Raw genomic sequence first — 23,276 nt, 5'->3', positions numbered from 1 at the left:
GCCAAAAAATCAAAAAAAAAAATAAAAAAGTCATAATAGCCAAAAAAGGCAAAAAAGTCAAAATAGGCAAAAAAGTCAAAAAGTCAAAAAAGTAAAAAAGGTAAAAAAATCAAAAAAGGTCAAAACAGTCAAAAAACGTCCAAAAAATTAAAAAAAGTCAAAAAGTCAGAAAATTCAAAAAAGGCAAAAAAGGCAAAAAAGGGCAAAAAAGACCAAAAAGCCAAAAAAGTCATAAAAGTCAAAAAGTAAAAAAAAGTCCAAAAAAGGAAAAAAAAAAAATAAAAAAATTCAAAAAAGCTAAAAAAGCTAAAAAAAAGTCAAAAAAGTTAAAAAGTAAATAAAAAGTCAAAAAAGTCAGAAAAGTAAAAAAGAAAATAAAGGCAAAAAATGTCAAAAAGTCAAAAAAGTCAAAAAGTAAAAAAAGTAAAAAAAAAGTTAAAAAATAGTCAAAAAGCTAAAAAAATAAAAATGTATTAAAATTAAAAAAAACTAAGGCAAACAAACATACATTAATTAACTTTTTTGATCACAAATCTGTCAATCACAACTCATTAGAGCTTTAAAAGTGTAAAAACCACAGGATTTTTTTTGAATAAGTTAATCGATTCTCTCAAACCTTGGATGAAATTTAGTTTGTATGACATTTTTGTCATTGAACCGTCCATACAATATTGGTTACCATCCATACAAAAAGATTCTTATAATATTCAAAAATATGTAACTAGAAAACTCATTTTCTCATCACTTTGATGTCACCGAAGAATTTGCAGGATTTGAACTTTTCAGAATAAAGATAATTACACTTTTAACAATCACCCATTTTTAAATTGAAAATTCAATTGCGCAAACTGGCCGTCTATATAAATTTTATTTTTTTAATATTTTTTCACATGATAAAAATGGCATCATGTAAGCTATGGCTCGAAAAAACTTAAAATTTGTTGGTAAAAATTCATGCGGAAGTGCTGGAAATTTGTCGAAAAAGATTTCCAAAATTTGTCGAAAAAGATTTTATTAAAGTTGAGAAAACAATTTTTACAGTACTTTTCCATTTCCAATTCCATTTTAACACCTTAAATTTATGTCGATATATTTTTTTCGACTTTCATCCAGGATATTCAAAAATCATAATTTTTTAGAAAAAAATGGCAATACTGCCATCGTTGAATTGCATTTTTGTAATCTAAAATAAAGCTAAAATGTATTTTTTTAATGGTAATTTTGCGCAATCTTGGCGCAATTCACGCAAAATTTCATCCAAACAAAAAATACCAACAAATTGCATAAAATTGCTCGTTCTTGAGAAAATTTGTCAATGGTTAATCCAAGGTGAATTCAAAGTTGACGAGGTAAATTTCGGATTGTCGTTTAAATTTATCGTTTAATTGTTGAATTATTGATTTTTGAAGAGATTATATTCATTTTGTCGAAGCGTTTGCAACCAGATGGCTCTAGGAAATTAGAATTTTAAAAATTAATTTAATTTTTACAAGATTTCAAAGAAAACACACCATGCTGAAACCCCCTCGTGGCCTCAGCTTTTCCCCCGAAGCTTTATGTGTGTGCCCAAATTGCACACATAATTGTATTTCACGGTACAGCTGTTGCTGCGCCTGCTGGCTTGAATCAACTTTCCTTTCCCAAGTTCAAAGAATGTTGTTACCCAAAGTGCACTCCCCCTCCCTCCAAAACGACATTATTACCTACGACGCACTTTTAAGGTTATGTTGTTTGGGTGGAATACTTGCTACCAGCACACTACCTCGGCAAGGATTAAACTTTGCTGAGCTTACAGCGCAGAGAAATTGGCTTTTCTTGGAATGTTGTGTAGGGAAAAGTTTCGGCCGCCTGCAAGTATGCAAACGCTACACAAATTACTCCTGCAGCGATGTGACAGGAACAAGAACGCGCTTACAAAACAAGAGGGACATTCGCAATTGCGCCTGAATGCACCCCTACTGGTCGTCACATTGTGTGCGCAGTCACTTTGAATTAGTAAAACCTTTCCGGGCACTCTGACGTGTGCAGGCAGTGGCAGTGGCCTTTCGATTGTTTCACCAGCCGGTGTAGCCGGTGGTGAGTTGTTCAGGACAAAAAATAATCTCTCAAAGCTTGCAACAGCAACAAAAAAAAAGTGGGTTCAAAATTTACGGCACAACGGAGCAGCATCGTGATACGACCGCAAATGTTCACATGGTGAGAGTTATGCTGGGGCGAATATTTGTGATGCCAACCAACGTTGGACCATGAGCCAGGGACCTGGGAATCAGAGACCGATGGTGAACTGGAAATTGCCATCGTCTCTATGGCTGTAGGGTGGAGGTCACTATTGTTGACTTGTTTTTTTTTTTGTATGACAGTGGATATTTGAATGTGACCAAGATAGGGACCGTCACCTTAGAGAGTCCTGGTTGTTCTGAGAATTTCCAGGTGGTGCACTAACAAATGGCAACCAGGAACATTGAAACAGGTGCACCCTGGCATGGCTGTGGTATCGAATAGATGCATTCTGGTTGTGTTTTTTTTTGTTGTAATCTTTGTGGAAGGTTTATTACGATGGACAAAAAAATCAACAAGCTTTCCCCTCGGGGTTGACGATGACTTACAACTGTTACCGAGGTGACGTCAATGTTCAAATTGTGGTTTAGGATGCTTTAAAGATTTTTTTTCTCAAAACATAGACTCTTTCACTGCTCAATTTACTGCCACCAGATCTCGCAGTAATTCGTCATAAACCGTTCCGAAACAACCCTTTTAACGCGTTAATTACCCTCTTTTTTCTGAGACAGTTAAACCATAAACAAAACGAAACTGCACCATAACATGCTTCTGTTTGTGTCTGTATTTAGTATTAGTATAGTATACTGCACCGTAAAAGTTATGCCTTCCGGCCTGGCCGGCCCAAAAATCGTCATTTCCGCGCCCCATAAAGGCACAGCAAGATTGGTTTTGTGTTTGGTATTTTATTTCCGTATAGTTTTGGTGAGTGGAATGAGCTCGAGTGGGGGTCCTTGTACAAGTTGAAACAGTCAAAGAAAAAAGAGCTTTTGCTGTTTTTGTTGGTATTTTAAGCAAGAATTTTTTTAAGATGCGCAAAAGTGAGCAGTTGAAAAAATCATATTTATGGTTACTAAAAAAATACGACAGATTAGAGAAGTCTGAGGACTAAACTAAAAGTCTGAAATTTAAAGTCACGATTCTCAATTCTCAATTCTGGATTCTCAATCCACAATTTTAAATTCTCAATTCTTCATTCTCAATTCTCAATTCTCAATTCTCAATTCTCAATTCTCAATTCTCAATTCTCAATTCTCAATTCTCAATTTTCAATTTTCAATTTTCAATTTTCAATTTTCAATTTTCAATTTTCAATTTTCAATTTTCAATTTTCAATTTTCAATTTTCAATTTTCAATTTTCAATTTTCAATTTTCAATTTTCAATTTTCAATTTTCAATTTTCAATTTTCAATTTTCAATTTTCAATTTTCAATTTTCAATTTTCAATTTTCAATTTTCAATTTTCAATTTTCAATTTTCAATTTTCAATTTTCAATTTTCAATTTTCAATTTTCAATTTTCAATTTTCAATTTTCAATTTTCAATTTTCAATTTTCAATTTTCAATTTTCAATTTTCAATTTTCAATTTTCAATTTTCAATTTTCAATTTTCAATTTTCAATTTTCAATTTTCAATTTTCAATTTTCAATTTTCAATTTTCAATTTTCAATTTTCAATTTTCAATTTTCAATTTTCAATTTTCAATTTTCAATTTTCAATTTTCAATTTTCAATTTTCAATTTTCAATTTTCAATTTTCAATTTTCAATTTTCAATTTTCAATTTTCAATTTTCAATTTTCAATTTTCAATTTTCAATTTTCAATTTTCAATTTTCAATTTTCAATTTTCAATTTTCAATTTTCAATTTTCAATTTTCAATTTTCAATTTTCAATTTTCAATTTTCAATTTTCAATTTTCAATTTTCAATTTTCAATTTTCAATTTTCAATTTTCAATTTTCAATTTTCAATTTTCAATTTTCAATTTTCAATTTTCAATTTTCAATTTTCAATTTTCAATTTTTAATTTTCAATTTTCAATTTTCAATTTGAATTCAATTTTCAATTTTCAATTTTCAATTTTCAATTTTCAATTTTCAATTTTCAATTTTCAATTTTCAATTTTCAATTTTCAATTTTCAATTTTCAATTTTCAATTTTCAATTTTCAATTTTCAATTTTCAATTTTCAATTTTCAATTTTCAATTTTCAATTTTCAATTTTCAATTTTCAATTTTCAATTTTCAATTTTCAATTTTTAATTTTCTATTTTCAATTTTCAATTTTCATGTTTCAAGTTGCAAGTTTAAAGATTCAAGATTGGAGACAGACCAAGACATAAACCCAAAACAGGAAAACTAAATGATGACTAAATCTACGTTCGTCCTAAGAAGTAACCCTAAAAAACACAGTCTGCAACAAAAATCCACCCAACTTTACGACGCAAGAAACCATATGTTTTCCCAAGGTCATCAACCGGTGCCGTAAAAGTGAAGGAATACGACGGGACAAGTTGGAAAACAAGGTTAACCTTCACGCACCCAAATCCGTCATTCGGGGTGGGCATAAAAAAAGACCGGTGAAATACGCATAAACAGTTTTATGGTCATCGTCGCCGGTCACCGGTGGGTAATTCTATCCTTGTTACGGTGTAGGTATAAATTTGGGGCATCCTCGATACTGCATATGCAGTGGTCGTTTGAAGAAAGGTCAAGAAATCAACGAGAAGATTGTTGGGTGTTTTCATTCACTTGAAAAGAAGAAGTTCACAATCAAAACTTTTCAACCGACAACTCCCAAAGCGATTATCGCTCCGATAAACAATCAGTTCCGAAAGCTTCGGGGCCGACTACTCCCAAAAATGGCACAAATCTGTCCATCCAATCTCCCCCCACCACCTCCTTTCTCCAGAAAGTCAGAACCTTAAAACAATACGCCGTCCCATGGCAGGCAATGAACATCAAAGTTTGGCACCGGTTTGCGAAAACATTGTGTTTGCTCGCATTTTGGGGCCCAGGGAAAACCCCACCCAGAACGGTTCAGCTCATTTCTTAAGATTTGTACCCCGGGGTCCGCAAAAAGTTGGGGGCCGCAACTCGGGGTGGATTCCAGGTTAAAAGGTTTTTAAGAACCCCCCTGAACCATTCACCGAGGCGGAGCGAAAAGTACGGTCCAAAAACTCCTAAAAATCTCATTTCGGAGGGCAGAACGTGTGTTGGTGAGAGAACGAGGGGGCTTTCACCCAAGTTTTGATGTTTGTTTTTTCGCCGTGCAAAGTTGGTGCACACAAACAGCAGCACCGGCGCAATATGTTCGTATTTGTGAACGTTTGTGTACGGAGTGAAAATTAAACCGGTCTGGACGAAAACAAGCCACAGTTTGCACATACGGAGTAGGTTGAACTTTACTTAGGACTTGAAGGGTGACCGTCGGGTGGAGCGACTTCATTCTTTTGGCTTGAATCTTGAATCTGACTTCTGTCTACTGACTTCTGACTTCTGACACCTTTTTTGCATTCTGTCTTCTGTCTTCTGTCTTCTGTCTTCTGTCTTCTGTCTTCTGCTTTTAGTCTTTTGACTTCTGACTTCTGATTTCTGACTTCTGACTCGTTTATGTTTACCAAAAATAATAATTTGAAGCTGATGAGACGACGTTTCGGGGTGGAAATTAAACTCTACTTGTTGCGTTGGTAGTCTAGATGAGAGTGGAGTCAGAAGTCAGATCTGTCTTCTGACTTCCGTCTTATGTCTTCTGACTACTGATTTCTAATTTCTGACTTCTGATTTCTGTTTTTTTTTTAATTTCTGACTTCTGACATCTGACTTTTGACCGCTAAATTTTCACTTCTGACTTTTTTTCATTCTGACTACTGACTTACTTCAATCACAAAAAGTTTTTTGCAATTCCGTCGTGAAACTACTTACTTTTCCTGTCATTCTTGAACGACGAAGTAGCCTACTTTTCAGTACCAAAAATAACAGAATCGAATAGCAACACTTTTCAAAATAAATGCTGAAAAGTTCTACTTTTCAGCACTGAAATGGGTGCTGAAAAGTTGAACTTTTCAGCACTTGTTTCGAAAAGCAACACTTTTCAACATTTTTATGATTTAAACGATTTATTGACAAAAAACATAAAAAATCGACTTAAAATGGGTGTTTTTTGAAATTGCAAAAAATGTTGTATGGAACTCGTTGCAAAACTTGATTTTTTCAGCACTCTTCGTATGTACGACTCGTGCTGAAAAAATCCTCTTTTTGCAACTTGTTGCATAAACTACTATTAAACTTTCCTCAACCCACGGTTGAATCGTCTAAAAATATCCCTTGAAAAGGAAAGGGTAAGTGCTATTGGCAGCTGTATTTCGGAGTAGTTTTTCATTTTCCAACGGTGGTGAAAACCTTCCCCTCCTGCTTTCGACTTCTTGAGCAAGGCGGTCCAGAATAATGGACTGGGTTTGGCAAAGCGGAATCGTCTCACTTATGGGTGGGCATCCTGCGTCGAGCTGCCCGGAAACACGCCAACAACAAATTAGTAATGCTTCTTGAAGTAGTTCAAACGGAAAGTTTAAAGATTTCATTTTGGGTAAAATTTAAAGGAAAATTTCCTCAACCACAATAACCGTCACGTACAGGGAATTTCACTGCAAGGTCAACAGTGCACTCAAAGCATGCCGTGCTACTGCATTTGTAGTCGTTAAACACAAGCGTTGAGAATGCATCTGAGAGCAAACCCAGCAGAAAAGAAGGAACTAAGTAGTGGGGTGGGCCATGTATGAACAAATGCTTATCCTTAGAACAAATGAAGACAGAGCTCGGGACACATATTTCTTGTCCCTCGTCTCATACCCCCTTTCGTGTTGTTTGTGACACAAAATGAGTGCACTTGCTGTCCGGTGAGAAGGTCGTTTGCTAGAGGAGTCAGAAGTTGGTTCCATGGCAAAAGAGCAGCTGAGCGCTGTTATCTCGATACTTGCTTCTCTTGGGTTCCAGGTGGTAGCTGTTCAGTGCTGAGTTTAATAGTTTTCTTTTTGAAATGGAAGTAAACATATTTGCTTGAAATATTTTTAATGCAGAATTAATAATTTTAAATTATGCTTCTTCCCAAAATAAAAAAAATAATTTGAAACTTGTTTTCAAAACATAAAACCTCATTGTCCAAATTTCAAAGCAAAAGTAATTATGCAATTCTTGTTACAGTCCAGACTCGAGATTATTCATGAATGAAAAAAAAAAACCTCGAAAAATCGATTTATACCGAATGACGAAAAAAAAACTTTCTAGTTTTAGGATGTTGAGACCAAAGTTGACCTCAAAAAATCTCTTAAGTGATCTTCGAATTTGTAATCCAAGATTTTGATCAGAATGGCGGTAAGAAATTCTCCCAAAGATGAGCAGATTTCTTTGAAAATATAAATTTTGTTTATTTTGATTTGAAAGAAACTCTTTGTGTACCCTTTCTATGACCAAATATTCAATAAAATTATCGTCGTTTTTATTATCGTCTGATGATAACGTTAATTTCTAAAATCGATTAATCCAACCATATCATATGAAATTTTCATTGTTTTCACTGAGTATACATTTTTTGAAAATCTAGTAAGTTTCAAAGTACATATAAATATGAACTCAAAATTGTTCAAAATATAAATTACTCAAATTTTCATAATTTGCAATATGGGTATCAAACATAGCCAAATTTCAAATTTTTTTTTTTATTTTTTCATGTTACTAAAGTACAGTGGACTCTCTCGTTGTCGATATTGAGGGGACCGTCGAGAGGGGGAGGTATCAAATTAAGGAACAAAAAAATCAAACCAAATTTATTGACAGCAAGAGCAACATTGATATCGAGAAGATTGACAGCCAGAAAGTCGACTGTATTTTCGTAAAATACTAAAATTTTCACAAAATACTGTTTTTTTGAAAATACCTGAATTTGTATAAATTGCATTGTGGGTATCAAATGAATTGAAATTTTGTATGCTTTTTTTTATTTATGGGTAATTCTCTACCAACTGACACGAAATCGGGAAAAGTTGCCCCGACCCCTCTTCGATTTGCGTAAAATTTTGTCCTAAGGGGTAACTTTTGTCCCTGATCACGAATCCAAGGTCTGTTTTTTGATATCTAGTGACGGAGGGGCGGTATGACCTCTTCCATTTTTGAACATGCGAAAAAAGAGGTGTTTTTCAATGATTTGCAGTCTGAAACGGTGATGAAATAGAAATTTGGTTTCGAAGGGACTTTTTTGTAAAATTAGACGCCCAATTTGATGGCGTAGTCAGAATTTAAAAAAAAACGTATTTTTCATCGAAAAAAACACTAAAAAAGTTTTAAAAATTTTCCCATTTCCGTTACTTGACTGTAAAAATTTTTGAAACATGGCATTTTATGGTAAATTTAATGTACTTTTCGAATCTACATTTTCCCAGAAGGGTCATTTTTTCATTTAGAACAAAATTTTTCATTTTCAAATTTCGTGTTTTTTCTAACTTTGCAGGGTTATTTTTTAGAGTATAGCAATGTTCTACAAAGTTGTAGAGCAGACAATTACAAAAATTTTGATACATAGACATAAGGGGTTTGCTTATAAACATCATGAGTTATCGCGATTTTACGAAAAAAACGTTTTGAAAAAGTTACTTTTTGCGTTTCTCTTTGTTTCGTCGTCCGTGTCTGTCGCGAGTGACCATGTACGGCCATGATCGATGACGACCAACTTTTTCAAAACTTTTTTTCGTAAAATCGCGATAACTCGTGATGTTAATTAGCAAACCATTTATGTCTATATATCAAAATTTTTGTAATTGTGTGCTCTACAATTTTGTAGAACATTGTTACACTCTAAAAATAACCCTGCAAAGTTAGAAAAAAACACGAAATTTGAAAATGAAAAATTTTGTTCTAAATGAAAAAATGACCCTTCTGGGACAATGGAGATTCGAAAAGTACATTAAATTTCCCATAAAATGACATGTTCCAAAAATTTTTACAGTCGAGTAACGGAAAATGGGAGAATTTTTAAAACTTTTTTAGTGTTTTTTTCGATGAAAAATACGTTTATTCGGAATTCTGAGTACGCCATCAAATCGGGCGTCTAATTTTACATAAAAGTCCCTTTGACACCAAATTTCTATCTCATCACCGTTTCAGGCTGCAAATTATCGAAAAACACCTCTTTTTTCGCATGTTAAAAAATGGAAGGGGTCGTACCGCCCCTCCGTCACGAGATATCAAAATACGGACCTCGGATTCGTTATCAGGGACAAAAGTTACTCCTTAGGACAAAGTTTAACGCAAATCGAAGAGGGGTTGGGGCAACTGCTGTGTGAGTTGGCGGAGAATTACCCTTATTAGATTTTTTTTTTTAGAAATACTAGAAAAATTCACAAAATATATTTTTTTTGGAAAATATCAAAATTTTCTAAATTTGCAACATGAATAACAAACGAATTGAATTACAGTACACTTTTTAAATTTATTAATTTTTTTTTTGAAAAATATAAAAAAAATTACAAATCATCGAATGTTTTCAAAAATACTCTAGTTTTCAAAATATTCAACATGGCTATCAAACGAAGCGAAATTATGTACGCTTTTAATTTTATTTTTTTCAAACAAATTGCAATTCGGTAAGCTTTTTGAATTTATCAGAGTTTTTTTAAATGTATAAAAAAATCACATAATACCGTATTTTTGGATTTTTTTTTTATTTTTTTTTTAAATTTGCAATATGGATAACAAACGAATTGAAATTTAATATGATTTTTTTTTAATTTATTGAACTTTTTTTTAAATACACAATATTTCACAAATCACCGTTTTATTCATAAATACTCTGATTTTCAAAATATTTAAAAGAAGCAAAATTTCGTATGCCTTAACATTTTTAGAGTTATTTTTGGAAAATACCTTAATTAAAAAAAAATTAGCAAAGTTTTTTTTGAAATGCGAAATTTTTCACAAATTACCGTATTTTTTCGAAAGTACTCAAAGCAAAGTGAAATTTTACTTGCTTCAAACATACATTCAATCATACAAAATTTTGCGTAGTTCGACACCCACATTGCAAACTTGTAAAAATTGAGGACTTTAGATAAAATACAGCAGTGTTGGTATTATCGCGCTCTCGCGAGAAAATTTTCTCTCTCTCGAGTTCTCGCCCCGAGTCTCGAGCTGCCGAGAGAAACTCACCGATTGCCCGTGCTCTCCTCCGCTCGCGAACGGGCTTTCTCGCGAGCCAGAATTGCCCGTTCGCGAGAAGTTGAACGTGTTAGAAACGAACAAAAAACAACACAGCGATTGAAGTTACACCTCTATACCATCGCCTGGTTCGTATTCATAAGCCTGGTAAACAAATTGCTAGCTTGGGGCGAACGGCTAGCACGAGGCGCTCGCGAGCGCTCGCGGCGAGAGCGAGAACGCGAACGAAAATGCGAGCGCGAGCGAGAAGAGAAAAGTACTACAAGTTCTCTCCCTCGTTCGCGAGCGAGAAATGCTTTCCTTCTTCTCGCTCGAATTCCAACAATGAAATACAGTATTTTGTAAACAATTTAGTATTTTACAAAAAACTCTAATAAAAAAAATCAAACAGAATTTCGCTTCATATTAAAAAATGTTCAATTCGAGTATTTTTAAAAAATACGGTATTCTGTGAAAAAGTTTATATTTAACAAAAATAGCAGAAAAAACTGAAAAGCATACACAATTTCGCTTGGTTTAATACCCATATGGCAAATAATAAAAATTTTAGTTCTTTCGGAAAATAAAGTAATTTGTGAACCTTTTAGTATTTTCCTTAAACAAAGTTATCAATGTGATAAAGCATAAAAAAATCGCTTCGATACCAATATTGCATAACCAAATAAAATATTTTCAAAAAATACGGACTTTGTGAACAATTTATTTTGAGTACATATTTTACTTTGAAATTCACCAGAATTTTTCTTGGTGAATGCATTGAATATTTAACATGATATGGTCCATTACCGGCGTTAAGATTATCGCCTGTAGAATTATCAAAATAACGATAACGATTGAATTCTCGTTATCGAGCCTCGATAATGTCATCGTTAAAAATATTCAAAAATATGTAACTTGAAAACTGGTTTTCTGATCTTCTGATTTGGTGTCTGTGACAGACTAAAAAAAATGTGCTGAAAACAACAATTTTTGACACATCTTGTTTTTCGGATATTTTCTCGCTGATAAAAAATACGCCGTATTGAGTCAAAATTGTAATGTACGCGAAAAAATATTTTGACGAAAAGATCAATTTTTTTTTTATTAAAAAAAAAAAATGAATTTGAGTATCTAAAATCGTAGTAATCGGTGCGTGCGGTCGCAAAAAAACTTTGCTCCGTCATATTTTGTTCGATTTTCGTAATTTTTTTTTTAAGTTTCATACAAATGTTGGGTAATGACCCTGAAATGAATCTGTATCTAAAAGAATCTGGACATTGAATTTTAAATCGCGATGGATCGGTTTTGTTGATAGAGAAATTTGGAGTCAATTTTGTAGTACACGCAAAGAAAATCCGGTGAACGTTGAATGCTCAAACGGCTTGTCCCATCCGATGTTCACAACTGTGTACATCGAATGGTCAGATTTAGAAATTTACACTAACACCATCACAACAATTATCAAAGTGTGCGTGTGTTTCAATGCGAAGCTTCATTGAACAGCGAACTTCTTCTTTTGCAACCTTCGAATAGCGAAGACTTGTTTTTGTTAACGCTTGACAATTGCAGTTTGTTTTGATATTTTCACGCGCGGTTTTTTTAGTCACGGTGAATTTGCGTTCAAAATAGTTTTTATCGGCAAATAACACCAAGTTTGAAGCAAAAACTGGCCCACAAAAGCCGGCCGGGGTAAGTTTGACCGATTCCCGACTGTTTAAATAAGTGTCTGCTTTGTTTACAGGTTTCAGGATAACGCGATATTTTTCGTTCCAGTGAAGTTTGCTACAAAACAACTCATCAACGCAAGTACGCTCGAATCTTCCGTCTTGTCCGGCGTTGTTCCGACGTCCACTGGGAGTTGCGCTGGAAGTCAAACTGCACCGTACCAGTGGAAACGGCTGGAGGGAATTTGGCTGCACTACGAGGCGTTGAATTGTGGCGAATTCGTGTACTATACGGTGTCACGCCAGATCCGTTGTTGGGTTGGGTTGTTCGAATGGTGCAAAAAGCCAAGAAGGATGACGTGCTGCGGTTTTTACGGTGGAAATGCTTCAGGTGAGCTTTTTTCTGGTGCAGCCAGGTGCCACCTAACTCCATCGGCCGCAGGGGGACAAACAGTAGCCTCCGAGTACTCGGTGCTGTGCTTTAGGGAGTAGTCCACGTGCGGCAAACGATCCAAGCATAAAAGGTACACTTGACTTTACTGATCTCCCAGCGCCCGTTGGCCATCACGGCAGGTTCGTCAGATGCGTTCATGTGGTAGAGAATGTACTTGTGAAGTGAACCCTGCAGCGTGTGATTCTTTGGAAACAACGCCCTTGGGCAACTTCCGGGAACTTTGCCTCGCACCTTACCCTTGACGCAGTATTCCCGAGCAATTCACACCAAGCACTCAACCCACAAATACTTACCCTCGGAAAACCAATTGAAGATCAGACCATTCTTGAACATTTACTCACTACTCGCTGAACTAAAATTATAATTTACTTTCAGATCAACCCGATCACAGCTGCAACGTTGACGACTCCTCTCGAAGCAGGACGAAAATCTCTACGACTAATTCGGCTAACGAATGCTGGCCCGGGTGACAACCACTCGGCTTCGTGGGCTGGTAAACCGGTGATCACAAGCGCAAGTCGGTCCGCTGTTGCATCGTTGACCAAACCTGCCGGTGCTGGCGTTGAACATGCTGAGGGAGGGTCAGAAGATTCGCGGACTGACGGATACGACCATGCCGCGCCGTCTCGGACCGAAGCCTGCGACCAACATCCGCAAGCTGTACAACTTGGCCAAGTTTGTGGTGAAGTACCCGCTGCCGGAGGAGGACGGCAAGAAGGCTAAGTCAAAACGCCCAAAATCCAGCGTCTTATCACGCTGGTGGTGCTTCAAGGCAAGAGACATCGTCTGGTCAAGAAGAAGCGTTGCGTCACGACCGAGTACATGAAAGTGCTGGCCCTGCGCCGTCGGAGCGTATCTGCCGCCGGACCCGACTGTCTTCGATGCGTGAATCGCTCAACTCACTGGGATCCGAGAAGGAGACGGACAAGACTGATCGAAGCTGCCAAGAAGCGCGACGAGGCCAAGACCGTCAGGATGTCCGAGGCCGGCAAGAAAGCTGTCGCCGAGGAAAAGAATATCGTGAAAAAGGACGGAGCAGATCGGTTATGGCAGCGCGGCCAAGAAGGAGGAGAAACAGAGGAAGTAAAGAGGTGACCTGGCCTGGCGGTTTATCTAATTTGATCGTAATGGTGACACAAAAATTTAGAGTTAAGAAATCCTACCACACTCTGCAGAATAGACTTAAATCAATAGTTAACATAACAATTTGATATTAATAAAACAAAATACTGCTTGCTTTTTAATCTCATATTCTTAGGAGGAATATGAATCAAAACATTTTTTTTATTGCTTGAACACCAAATAAAACTTAAATGAGCGTGATTTCAATATTCAATGCTTAGATTTGTTTTATTTATCGTGTTGAAGCAATAAAAATAAAATGTTTTAATTAATATTTTACGTACATATTTGGTTTGCGTCCTGGGGGGAAAAAAAAGCCACCTAGTGGTGAAAAGCAGTACTAGCCTAGCCGCAGCAATGTACAGTGGCGCCGCCAGTGGTGAATAGTGCAAACAGCCAAAAGCTGCGGGCGGCGACACGCACACAATCAAACCAACTGTCAAGTTTAGAGAAAAACAAGTTGAACATCGGATGGTCAACGCGCTTTGAGCATCGAATTCTCATGATCGTTTATGATCATTCGATGTTCAAGATTCTGGTACCAATGCTCATAAAATTCGCATTGGCGGTTTTGCGTGTATACCCAGCTCAGTTTGATTGAGAGTTTGTCGTCCATAAGCCTGTTGAACTGCAAAAAAACCCCTCCCAGCAACTTTTAGAAAACCTTTTTTTCTTTTGGCTTCACGTGGGACAAAGCAAACAAGCCACCTGACCCCCGAGTAAAACAGTCGGTTGTTTGGGCCAAGACCGTTTGTTTCCATTGTCGATTTTTCCACCAAACCTCAATTCTTTGTTTGCACTTTCGTTTTCCAGGCCGCCCCGACCAGGTCCACAACTGCTCGCTGGCGAACGTGTCGATGACGTCGCTGAACGTGCGCTGCTACGAGGGCTTCAACGGCGGGCTGGCGCAGAGCTTCTTCCTCGAGCTGCGGGACACCCACACGCAGGAGGTGCGGTTCAACAACACGGCCCCCATCCCGCGGTTTGCCGTGCCCAATTTGCACCCCAGCGCCGTCTACCAGCTGTCGGTGTACGCGTTCAACTCCAAGGGCAAATCCGAACCGTACGTGATGTCGGCGGCCACGCTCCGGCTGCCCGAGAAGCAGATGAACTCGGAGAAAAGTTCGTACCATATTTTTCGTTGCTTCAAATTTTTCAACTCAACTGACCTTTCTCTTCCTCCCTCCTCCAGCGGAACGTCCCCGATCGCCGCTGCCGCTCACCCCGACCCTCTCGATCGCGATCGGTCTGGGGGCGGCCATCCTGATCGGGTCGTGTGCCATCGTGCTGGCGTTCAAGTTCCCCTGCGGTGGGGCCACCCGGCGGCGCAACAAGGAAACGGGCCACCACAACCACCAGAGCACCACCGTGCGGACGTCGTCGCCGGGTCCGAGCGACAAGAGCGTCGCCAGCAAGGAGTACGACGGCAACGAGAGCGACGAGAAGAACCCGGACGTGATTCCGGACACGATCGACTCGGACGATCAGGTGAGTCGAGCTGTTATTTTCCCGTAGAACACATTTCAGACTCTTTTTTTCTATTGAATTAGGGGAATATCATGTGATACCACCGAGCACCTAGGAAGTTTTTCTCGAAAGTTAAATATGTTAATTTATTTTATGAAGCAGTAAAATTTATGCGATTCAGATTGAAACAGGACCGAATCTTCAATCTGCTTAAACGATGAGAATTTCCCCACATGATAAATTTCAATTCAAACTTGAATAAGAGCTTGTAAATTAATCATATTCCAAACCAGCTTTCACAATCCTAGTGTTTCCAATCTAAAGCCACATCTCAACTGCTAGCCAAAATTCAGTTTGGTTTGGGTATTTTAATTAGTTTTTGCTAGAGAATTGTTTCTAGATAGTTCAAAAACTAAACACGCAGTTTATTCTGAGATTAAAGTAAGCACATTTGAGCTTTTTTTTAATTATTTTCTTTGTGTACTACAACTAAACTAAATATAAATTGTTGAAATATTGCTACTATCAATAAACTTCATAATAAGGCTTAGTTATTTTTCACGCTGACAAATTGCAAATTTCAAGGGAACCTTATCTTCAAAACACCAAATTTCACGGAAATTTTGCGGCGCGTGAAATCACCGAAACTACTTTCTTTGCTTCATTACATATTATTTTTTCAATAAATTAAAAAAAATCTTCATTTAATTTGAACGTGTAACAAACTTTAGCTAGATTTCAAAAAAGTAAAATATATGGCATGCAATTTTTAAGTTTTCGCTGATTTATTGAATTTCTTATCAAAGAAGAATTTTAATTTCCTGCGACATTTTGCCCAGTTGAAAATATTTCTGTAATTTTCATCTCATTTTTCAAAAACTTAATTTAAAATCAATAGGAAAAAATTATTTAATCTGTAGCGAAATCTTGAAAACTTATTTCAAAACCCAACAAAAATTTTTTTTTTTATAATTGATGATGATTTTTAAGATTAAAATGCTATATATTTTATTTTGAATAAAACAAATCTTGAATATCTTTTAATTTATTTTTGAATTATACGTTTAGAATGAAATAATATGAGCAGTTCTCTAGGATTTAGGTCATTCGATTTTTTTTTATATTTTTTAATCCGACTGAAACTTTTTTGGTGCCTTCGGTATGCCCAAAGAAGCCATTTTGCATCATTAGTTTGTCCATATAATTTTCCATACAAATTTGGCAGCTGTCCATACAAAAATGATGTATGAAAATTCAAAATCTATATTTTGAAGGAATTTTTGATCGACTTGTGTCTTCGGCAAAGTTGTAGGTATGGATACGGACTACACTGGAAAAAAATGATACACGGTAAAAAAAATTGGTGATTTTTTTATTTAACTTTTTATCACTAAAACTTGATTTGCAAAAAAACACTATTTTTAATTTTTTTTATTTTTTTATATGTTTTAAAGGACATAAAATGCCAACTTTTCAGAAATTTCCAGGTTGTGCAAAAAATCATTGACCGAGTTATGAATTTTTGAATCAATACTTTTTTTTTCAAAAAATCGAAATATTGGTCGCAAATTTTTTTCAACTTCATATTTCGATGTAAAATCAAATATTCAATCAAAAAGTACTTTAGTAAAGTTTTGATAAAGTGCACCGTTTTCAAGTTAAATCCATATTTAGGTGACTTTTTTGAAAATAGTCGCAGTTTTTCATTTTTTTTAAATTAGTGCACATTTTGGAAAAAATATTTTTGAAAAGCTGAGAAAATTCTCTATATTTTGCTTCATCGGACTTTGTTGATACGACCTTTAGTTGCTGAGATATTGCAATGCAAAGGTTTAAAAACAGGAAAATTGATGTTTTCTAAGTCTCACCCAACAGCCCACCATTTTTTAATGTCGATATCTCAGTAACTTATGGTCTGATTTTCAATGTCAATATATGAAACATTTGTGAAATTTTCCGATCTTTTCGAAAACATTATTTTCAAAATTTTCAAATCAAGACTAACATTTTAAAAGGTCGTAATATTGAACGTTTGGCCTTTTTGAAATGTTAGTCTTGATTTGAAAATTTTGAAAATAATGTTTTCGAAAAGATCGGAAAATTTCACAAATGTTTCATATATTAACATTGAAAATCAGACCATAAGTTACTGAGATATCGACATTAAAAAATGGTGGGCTGTTGGGTGAGACTTAGAAAACATCAATTTTCCTGTTTTTAAACCTTTGCATTGCAATATCTCAGCAACTAAAGGTCGTATCAACAAAGTCCGATGAAGCAAAATATAGAGAATTTTCTCAGCTTTTCAAAAATATTTTTTCCAAAATGTGCACTAATTTAAAAAAAATTAAAAACTGCAACTATTTTCAAAAAATTCACCTAAATATGGATTAAACTTGAAAACGGTGCACTTTATCAAAACTTTACTAAAGTACTTTTTGAATGCAAATTTGATTTTACATCGAAATATGAAGTTGAAAAAAATTTGCGACCAATTTTTCGATTTTTTGAAAAAATCAGTATTGATTAAAAAATTCATAACTAGGTCAATGATTTTTTGCACAACCTGGAAATTTCTGAAAAGTTGGCATTTTATGTCCTCTAAAACATATCAAAAAATTAAAAAAATAAAAATAGTTTTTTTTTGCAAATCAAATTTTAGTGATAAAAAGTTAAATAAAAAAATCACCAAATTTTTTTTACCGTGTATCATTTTTTTCCAGTGTAGTCCGTATCCATACCTACAATTTTGCCGAAGACACCAAATCGATCAAAAAATTCCTTCAAAAGATACAGATTTTTGAATTTTCATACATCATTTTTGTATGGACAGCTGCCAAATTTGTATGGAAAATTATATGGACAAACTAATGATGCAAAATGGCTTCTTTGGGCATACCGAAGGCACCAAAAAAGTTTCAGTCGGATTAAAAAATACAAAAATTAAAATTGAAGAAAAAAGACCGATTTCGTAGAGAATTGCTCATATAATTTTGTTAAAGAAAAACTGATAGCAATCTATTTCTCAATATTTTTCTCTCCTTTAATTGAATTGAATCTCATCTTTTTATTTTCTGATTGCTTGCTCCTACGGTCTTTAGGAAGATACTGTTTATACTGAATGTTTTTTTTGCCTAAATCTCTGCTTTTAATTGATTTCTAAAAATAAATCCATTCAACTTAACAATACCTGTGTAATCATTAAAAATTTATCAAAGTATACTTGTTTAGTCAATTGTAACAAATTTGGTTCAAAAAGTCAAAATTTGTAAAAAAAATGGTATGAGAATAACTGGAATCAAATGATTGATGATTTGATATTTTTGTTTACTTTTATGATTTTTGTGAACATGATTTAAAAAGTCTTTTTTGATTGAAAAACTATTCGCAGTATTTACTTCTCAGTAAATACTATCACAATTTTATGTTAATGTTTGTTTTGCTTAAAATTCTTCTTATGAAAATTAATAAAAATTTACTGAGTAGTAGTTTATGCAACAAGTTGCAAAAAGAGGATTTTTTCAGCACGAGTCGTACATTTATCCAACGAGGTTCACCGAGTTGGATAAATACGAAGAGTGCTGAAAAAATCAAGTTTTGCAACGAGTTTCATACAACATTTTTTGCAATTCCAAAAAGCACGCACTGAGTGAAAATTTATGTCAAATTTTCATGTATTTTGTCAATAAATCGTTTTAATCAAAAAAAATTGGAAAAGTGTTACGTTTCGAAACAAGTGCTGAAAAGTTAAACTTTTCAGCACCCATTTGAGTGTTGAAATGTAGAACTTTTCAGCATTTATTTTGAAAAGTGTTGCTATTCGATTCTGTTATTTTTGGTACAGAAAAGTAGGCTATTTCATCGTTCAAGAATGACAGGAAAAGTAAGTAGTTTCACGACGGAATTGCAAAAAAGGTCTTTATCGATCCATATGTATAATTCTGTTGTTTCAATGAATTGATTTATGAAAATTGATAAATTTCACGGGATTACACGCTGTCCGCGAAATCGTGAAAATTCACTAACCCCATTCATAATGTGAATAAGTTAATAACAAAAAATTACAGCTTCACGTTTTTTTTTTCGATCGATCGTTCTGAAATTTTAAATTTGTTAAAAGTGTAAAAGAATTTAAAAAAAAATCTGTTTTAGATTATCGTTTTAGTTTTTATTTAAATGAAAGTTTGTCAATTGTTTCCTTAGGTTGAAAAAAACCATGCTGCATCATTGGTTTCTCCAAACAAGTCTCCATAACCTCAGTGCTCCAAAGAATGTTCTATGCAAATTTTCGAAAATATGTATCCTTACAATTTCTGAACTTAAGCCAAAATCGTTTTCAGCATAACTTTTGAAGTGCTTTTCTAAACTTCATAATATTAAATAAGGATCTTATGGGACCCCAAGACGAATCGATTGAAGCCAAAATGGTTCAAATCGGTTTAGCCAGTCCGGAGATAATCGAGTTTGATCAGAATTTGATTCTGAGTCGAGGTCGAGTCGATATAGATCCCATGCCCCCAAAAGTCGGCGCTCCAGATGCATTGTTGAAATGCAATGAAAAGTTTATTTGCGAAAAAGCAGAAAAAATGCTGTTGTAAGCAATATTTATTTGATGTTTGTGGAAATTTTGATTGAGGAAGAAAAAACGTGTCATTATTTTGAATAAATTGTTTGATTTCAAAACAAAATATTATCAATGTTAATGTTTTGAGACACAACACATGTTTGTTCTTTAAACATTTATTAGCCATCTTTTATTCTTTATGGGGTAGAATGCTATAAAATAATTTAGTGGCATCGTTTTGCAGCAAAAACACTTGCTACATGCTAGAAATATTGAGAACTGCAGATATACTGATTTTTAGTGTTAATTCTTCTGTTTGATGGAGACGCATGGTAGGTCATTTTTGAGCAATCTTTGAATTGCTCCAGAACTGCCATTTTTCAACTTAAGTATGGACTTATATAGGTCAAATTGGGCTAGAATTTTCCAATAAACACGATGTCGTAGTCAAAATCGATTTATAAAGTACTTTGAAAATTAAGTATAAAGAGAATTACTAAAATCATATTGCAGATTCGTTAGGTAGAACGGAAGTAGACTACTTTGTATTACTTTAGAAGTTGATTTGACGTCATTTTCTTGGAAAAGGGATATTTCTAGCAGGGCAATCCTACTTATTGAACTTTTGAGGTAAACTAAAAATCCTTCAAGGTACACATATGTACCATTTTGGTAGATAACTTCTGCATACTTGGATTTTTGATTTGGCCAAACTACGAGCGGGTTTTTGAAAACACAGAGCAGAATTTAATAAGGCTAATGGCTTGGATATTGGCCAACCTTAAATTTTTTTTTTTTTTTCAAAAAACCGAGGAGCAAAAAAAAATGATAAGATCGGAGAACTTATGCTGTATAAATTTATATTTTCATAGAAAAAAGAAGCACAATCTATTCAAAAATGTTAAGAAAACACTGTTTAATTTATTGTTTGTATTTTTAATCAAATAAGACACTTTTTGGCGTTCAACAAATTATATTTTTTTTAACCGCAAATTGAAGATCGATCAGACTTCAGGGATTTTATCTATTTTAAAAAAAAAAAAATTTGAAATATGTAGAAAGCAATTTGTTTGTTAAAAAAATGGCATTTGACTTGAAAAATTAAATTACATTAATTCTATTATTTGTAGCATTGGATTAATTTTTTGAATGGACTGAAATCACTAATTTCCCTTGATATCCATAAAACTTAAAGTGTAGCATAAATCATTAAATGTTTAAAGTCAATTCCGAATGCAAATTTTGTCAGAATTTTTGTTTTGTTTTTCTATGAATCAAATATTTTTATTTATTTTTTACTCCGGTGTTGCATTTTGCACCATCCAAAACTCAAAGGGGTGATTTTTTTTAGTCCTTTAATCAAATTAAATATTTCGAAGATTTGAGTGATAAGTATTTTGCGAATTTAAAATTAAGTGATAAAAAGTGAAATAAAAACCTCAAAAATTTTTTTCGTGTACCTATTTTTTTGAACAACTTTGCCGAAGACACTAAATTGATCCGAAAATCGATTCTTTTGATACAAATTTTGAACACTCACATGCTCATTTAGTATCGAAAAAAAACTAATGATGCAAAATTATTTTTATTGCTACTTTTTTTTTTACTTTTTTTTTAAATCAACAAATACGAAGATTAGTCAATTCGTGGAAAAATTATATAAATTGAACTGTCCAAATGGCCCAAAAGAAAATGTGTTGTTGCATAATCAAAAATGCAACTGTGAAAATATAATTGATTTTTTTTCGACCGTTTCCTTGGTCACATTGATCATGTGTATCATAACCACCATCATCTTCTTCACCGTTTAAAAACATTCGAAAAATATTATATAACAACCAATGTTCATTTCTCTCCCAACCCTAGATGGAGTACATCCGTCGCCGCCAGCACATATCCACCATCGACACGAGCAGCCCGAGCCGGCTGCTGCTGACCACGACCTCGGCGGTCGCGTCCCAGGCCCAGCAGCAAAACTTCATGGGCTCGACCATGACCCTCGGGGGCAACCACGCGAGCCTCGGCTATTGCACGCTGCGAAACGGCGGCGGAATGGGCCTCGGCCCCCAGAACCAGGTGGTCACCAACGTGTCGATGGCTCACGGCGTCGGTCCCAGTGCGTTCACCTCGTCCACGTGCACCCTGCCGCGACATCCAGCGGCGGCCGGGCTGAGCCTCGGAGGGCCGGGCGTTTCGATGGCCCCGCACCATTGGCCCTCGTACGGGGGGACGATCGCGGGGGTGCGCAACTTGACGGCCATCTCGGTGACGAGCAGTCAACACACGATTCCACCACCGCCACCCTCCACGATCGCCATGCAACATCTCGGCGGGGCGGGGACGCTGCCACGGGGAGGCGGTGCCGGGGCCAGCTTCCTTGACCACCACCAGCAGCAGCACCAGCACCAACAGCAGCAGCCGCGGTCACGGGTCTGTCTGGCCGAGGAGGACGTGTCCGCCGATACGCCCCTCATGGTCAAGCGCGAGTCGACCGTATGACTATAGGAGTCTCACAGGGTCGGTGATACGGCCCTGTGAGGTTCCGCCAGCCACCACCGGGAGGAGGAGGACGGGGAGGAGCAGGCGGAGGACGAGGCAAGACTTTAATACACACACACTCACACACATTCACTCTCACACAATAATTAGACGCGCGTTGTTACTTGTTCACAAATTACGGTGGAAGAACTTGACAAGATATTTTTTTCGTTCCAAAGCAAGTCTCTCTCCCATGTTCGATGTCTAAGCGTCAATGAGAAGAAGAAGAAAAGTAAGAGGAAAAACACGTGTTTTTACCAAATTATATCATTTTGTGATATGAACGCTGTGAAGTATTGAAGAAAAAACCAAGTCGAAAATCGATGCTCAATTTTGAGTGCACGTTTGATTTCCTTTCGAAGGATGTCGTTGAAATCTTTGTACAAAATGTAACTTAGTTATGTTTTTTTTTCGGTGAAGGTGGTTCAAGACTGATTAAAATTTTCCCGAAAAATTTTTCAAATGGAAAACAGGCTTAAACTTGAACCAGTCTATGAATTACCGAAGCAAACTTAAGGTTGCTGTAAATATTAATCAAGTTCACTTTTTTTTGGTGTATATATAAAAAATCAACAAATCAAGACTACAACGGCTAAGAGGAAAGAAAAGCCAACGCAGATGTACTTTATGTCCCAAATCTTTTTTTTTTTGTTTTTGTAAAACACAACCCAACGTGGACGAGTCTGTTCAGCACACTCTCGCAATTTCAAAATCCACGAATCAACCAAACTAGCTGATTTCTGAAAAGGGTGAACTCATTGCGTCATTTTTTTTTTTCGTTTAAATCAAAAATTAAACTTTATTTGCTCTTTCTCGGAAAAATATTTGTGGTTCAAATATTTTTCCGAGAAAGAGCAAATAAAGTTTAATTTTTGATTTAAACGAAAAAAAAAATGACGCAATGAGTTCCGATGGTTCAAACTTCACGACAAGAAGCGCTTATTTCTTCGAACAAGCTGAAAGGAAAATCAGTTGATTACGGAAAGTGGTTTGAAGGTTAGCTTTCAACCACAGACAAATAGACGTGAAACTTTTTATTTTAGCAAATATTAGATTCAATGAACAGCCAAACACAAGTAAAAGGTTTGTGGTGAATTAAAAATTGCCGTGGTTGGATATTCAATAATTCAAGTGGATCATTTAAATGGAAAAGAAATAATTTTCAAATAGATTTTCGTCTGTTTGTCTGTGTTACAACCGTAATGAAGCTTGGAAGTGATTTTC

General features: G+C 35.3%; 2 protein-coding genes across 2 annotated transcripts in view; both read left to right on the top strand.

Moving 5' to 3' along the window:
* The window catches only part of LOC6051236, a 28,161-nt gene extending 5,285 nt beyond the window's left edge, over nucleotides 1-22,876 (top strand). Inside the window, exons 2-4 of the mRNA XM_038248357.1 lie at nucleotides 14,297-14,605; nucleotides 14,676-14,971; nucleotides 21,381-22,876. Of these exons, the coding sequence (XP_038104285.1) occupies nucleotides 14,297-14,605; nucleotides 14,676-14,971; nucleotides 21,381-22,013 (1,238 nt within the window). The 3' untranslated portion in view covers nucleotides 22,014-22,876. The remainder of the gene's footprint in view (nucleotides 1-14,296; nucleotides 14,606-14,675; nucleotides 14,972-21,380) is intronic.
* On the top strand, nucleotides 11,386-13,328 carry LOC119765137 (40S ribosomal protein S6-like). Its single transcript, XM_038248358.1, has one exon. The coding sequence runs from the start codon at nucleotides 12,930-12,932 to the stop codon at nucleotides 13,185-13,187; it is 258 nt and encodes an 85-aa protein (XP_038104286.1). The 5' UTR covers nucleotides 11,386-12,929; the 3' UTR covers nucleotides 13,188-13,328.
* Nucleotides 22,877-23,276: the final 400 nt, after the last annotated feature.

This window comes from Culex quinquefasciatus, chromosome 1, assembly GCF_015732765.1.
Source record: "Culex quinquefasciatus strain JHB chromosome 1, VPISU_Cqui_1.0_pri_paternal, whole genome shotgun sequence".
In the NCBI taxonomy this organism is placed as follows: Eukaryota; Metazoa; Arthropoda; class Insecta; order Diptera; family Culicidae; genus Culex; species Culex quinquefasciatus.
The sequence above is the reverse complement of the archived record's forward strand: the minus strand, read 5'-3'. Positions and strand labels throughout refer to the sequence as shown.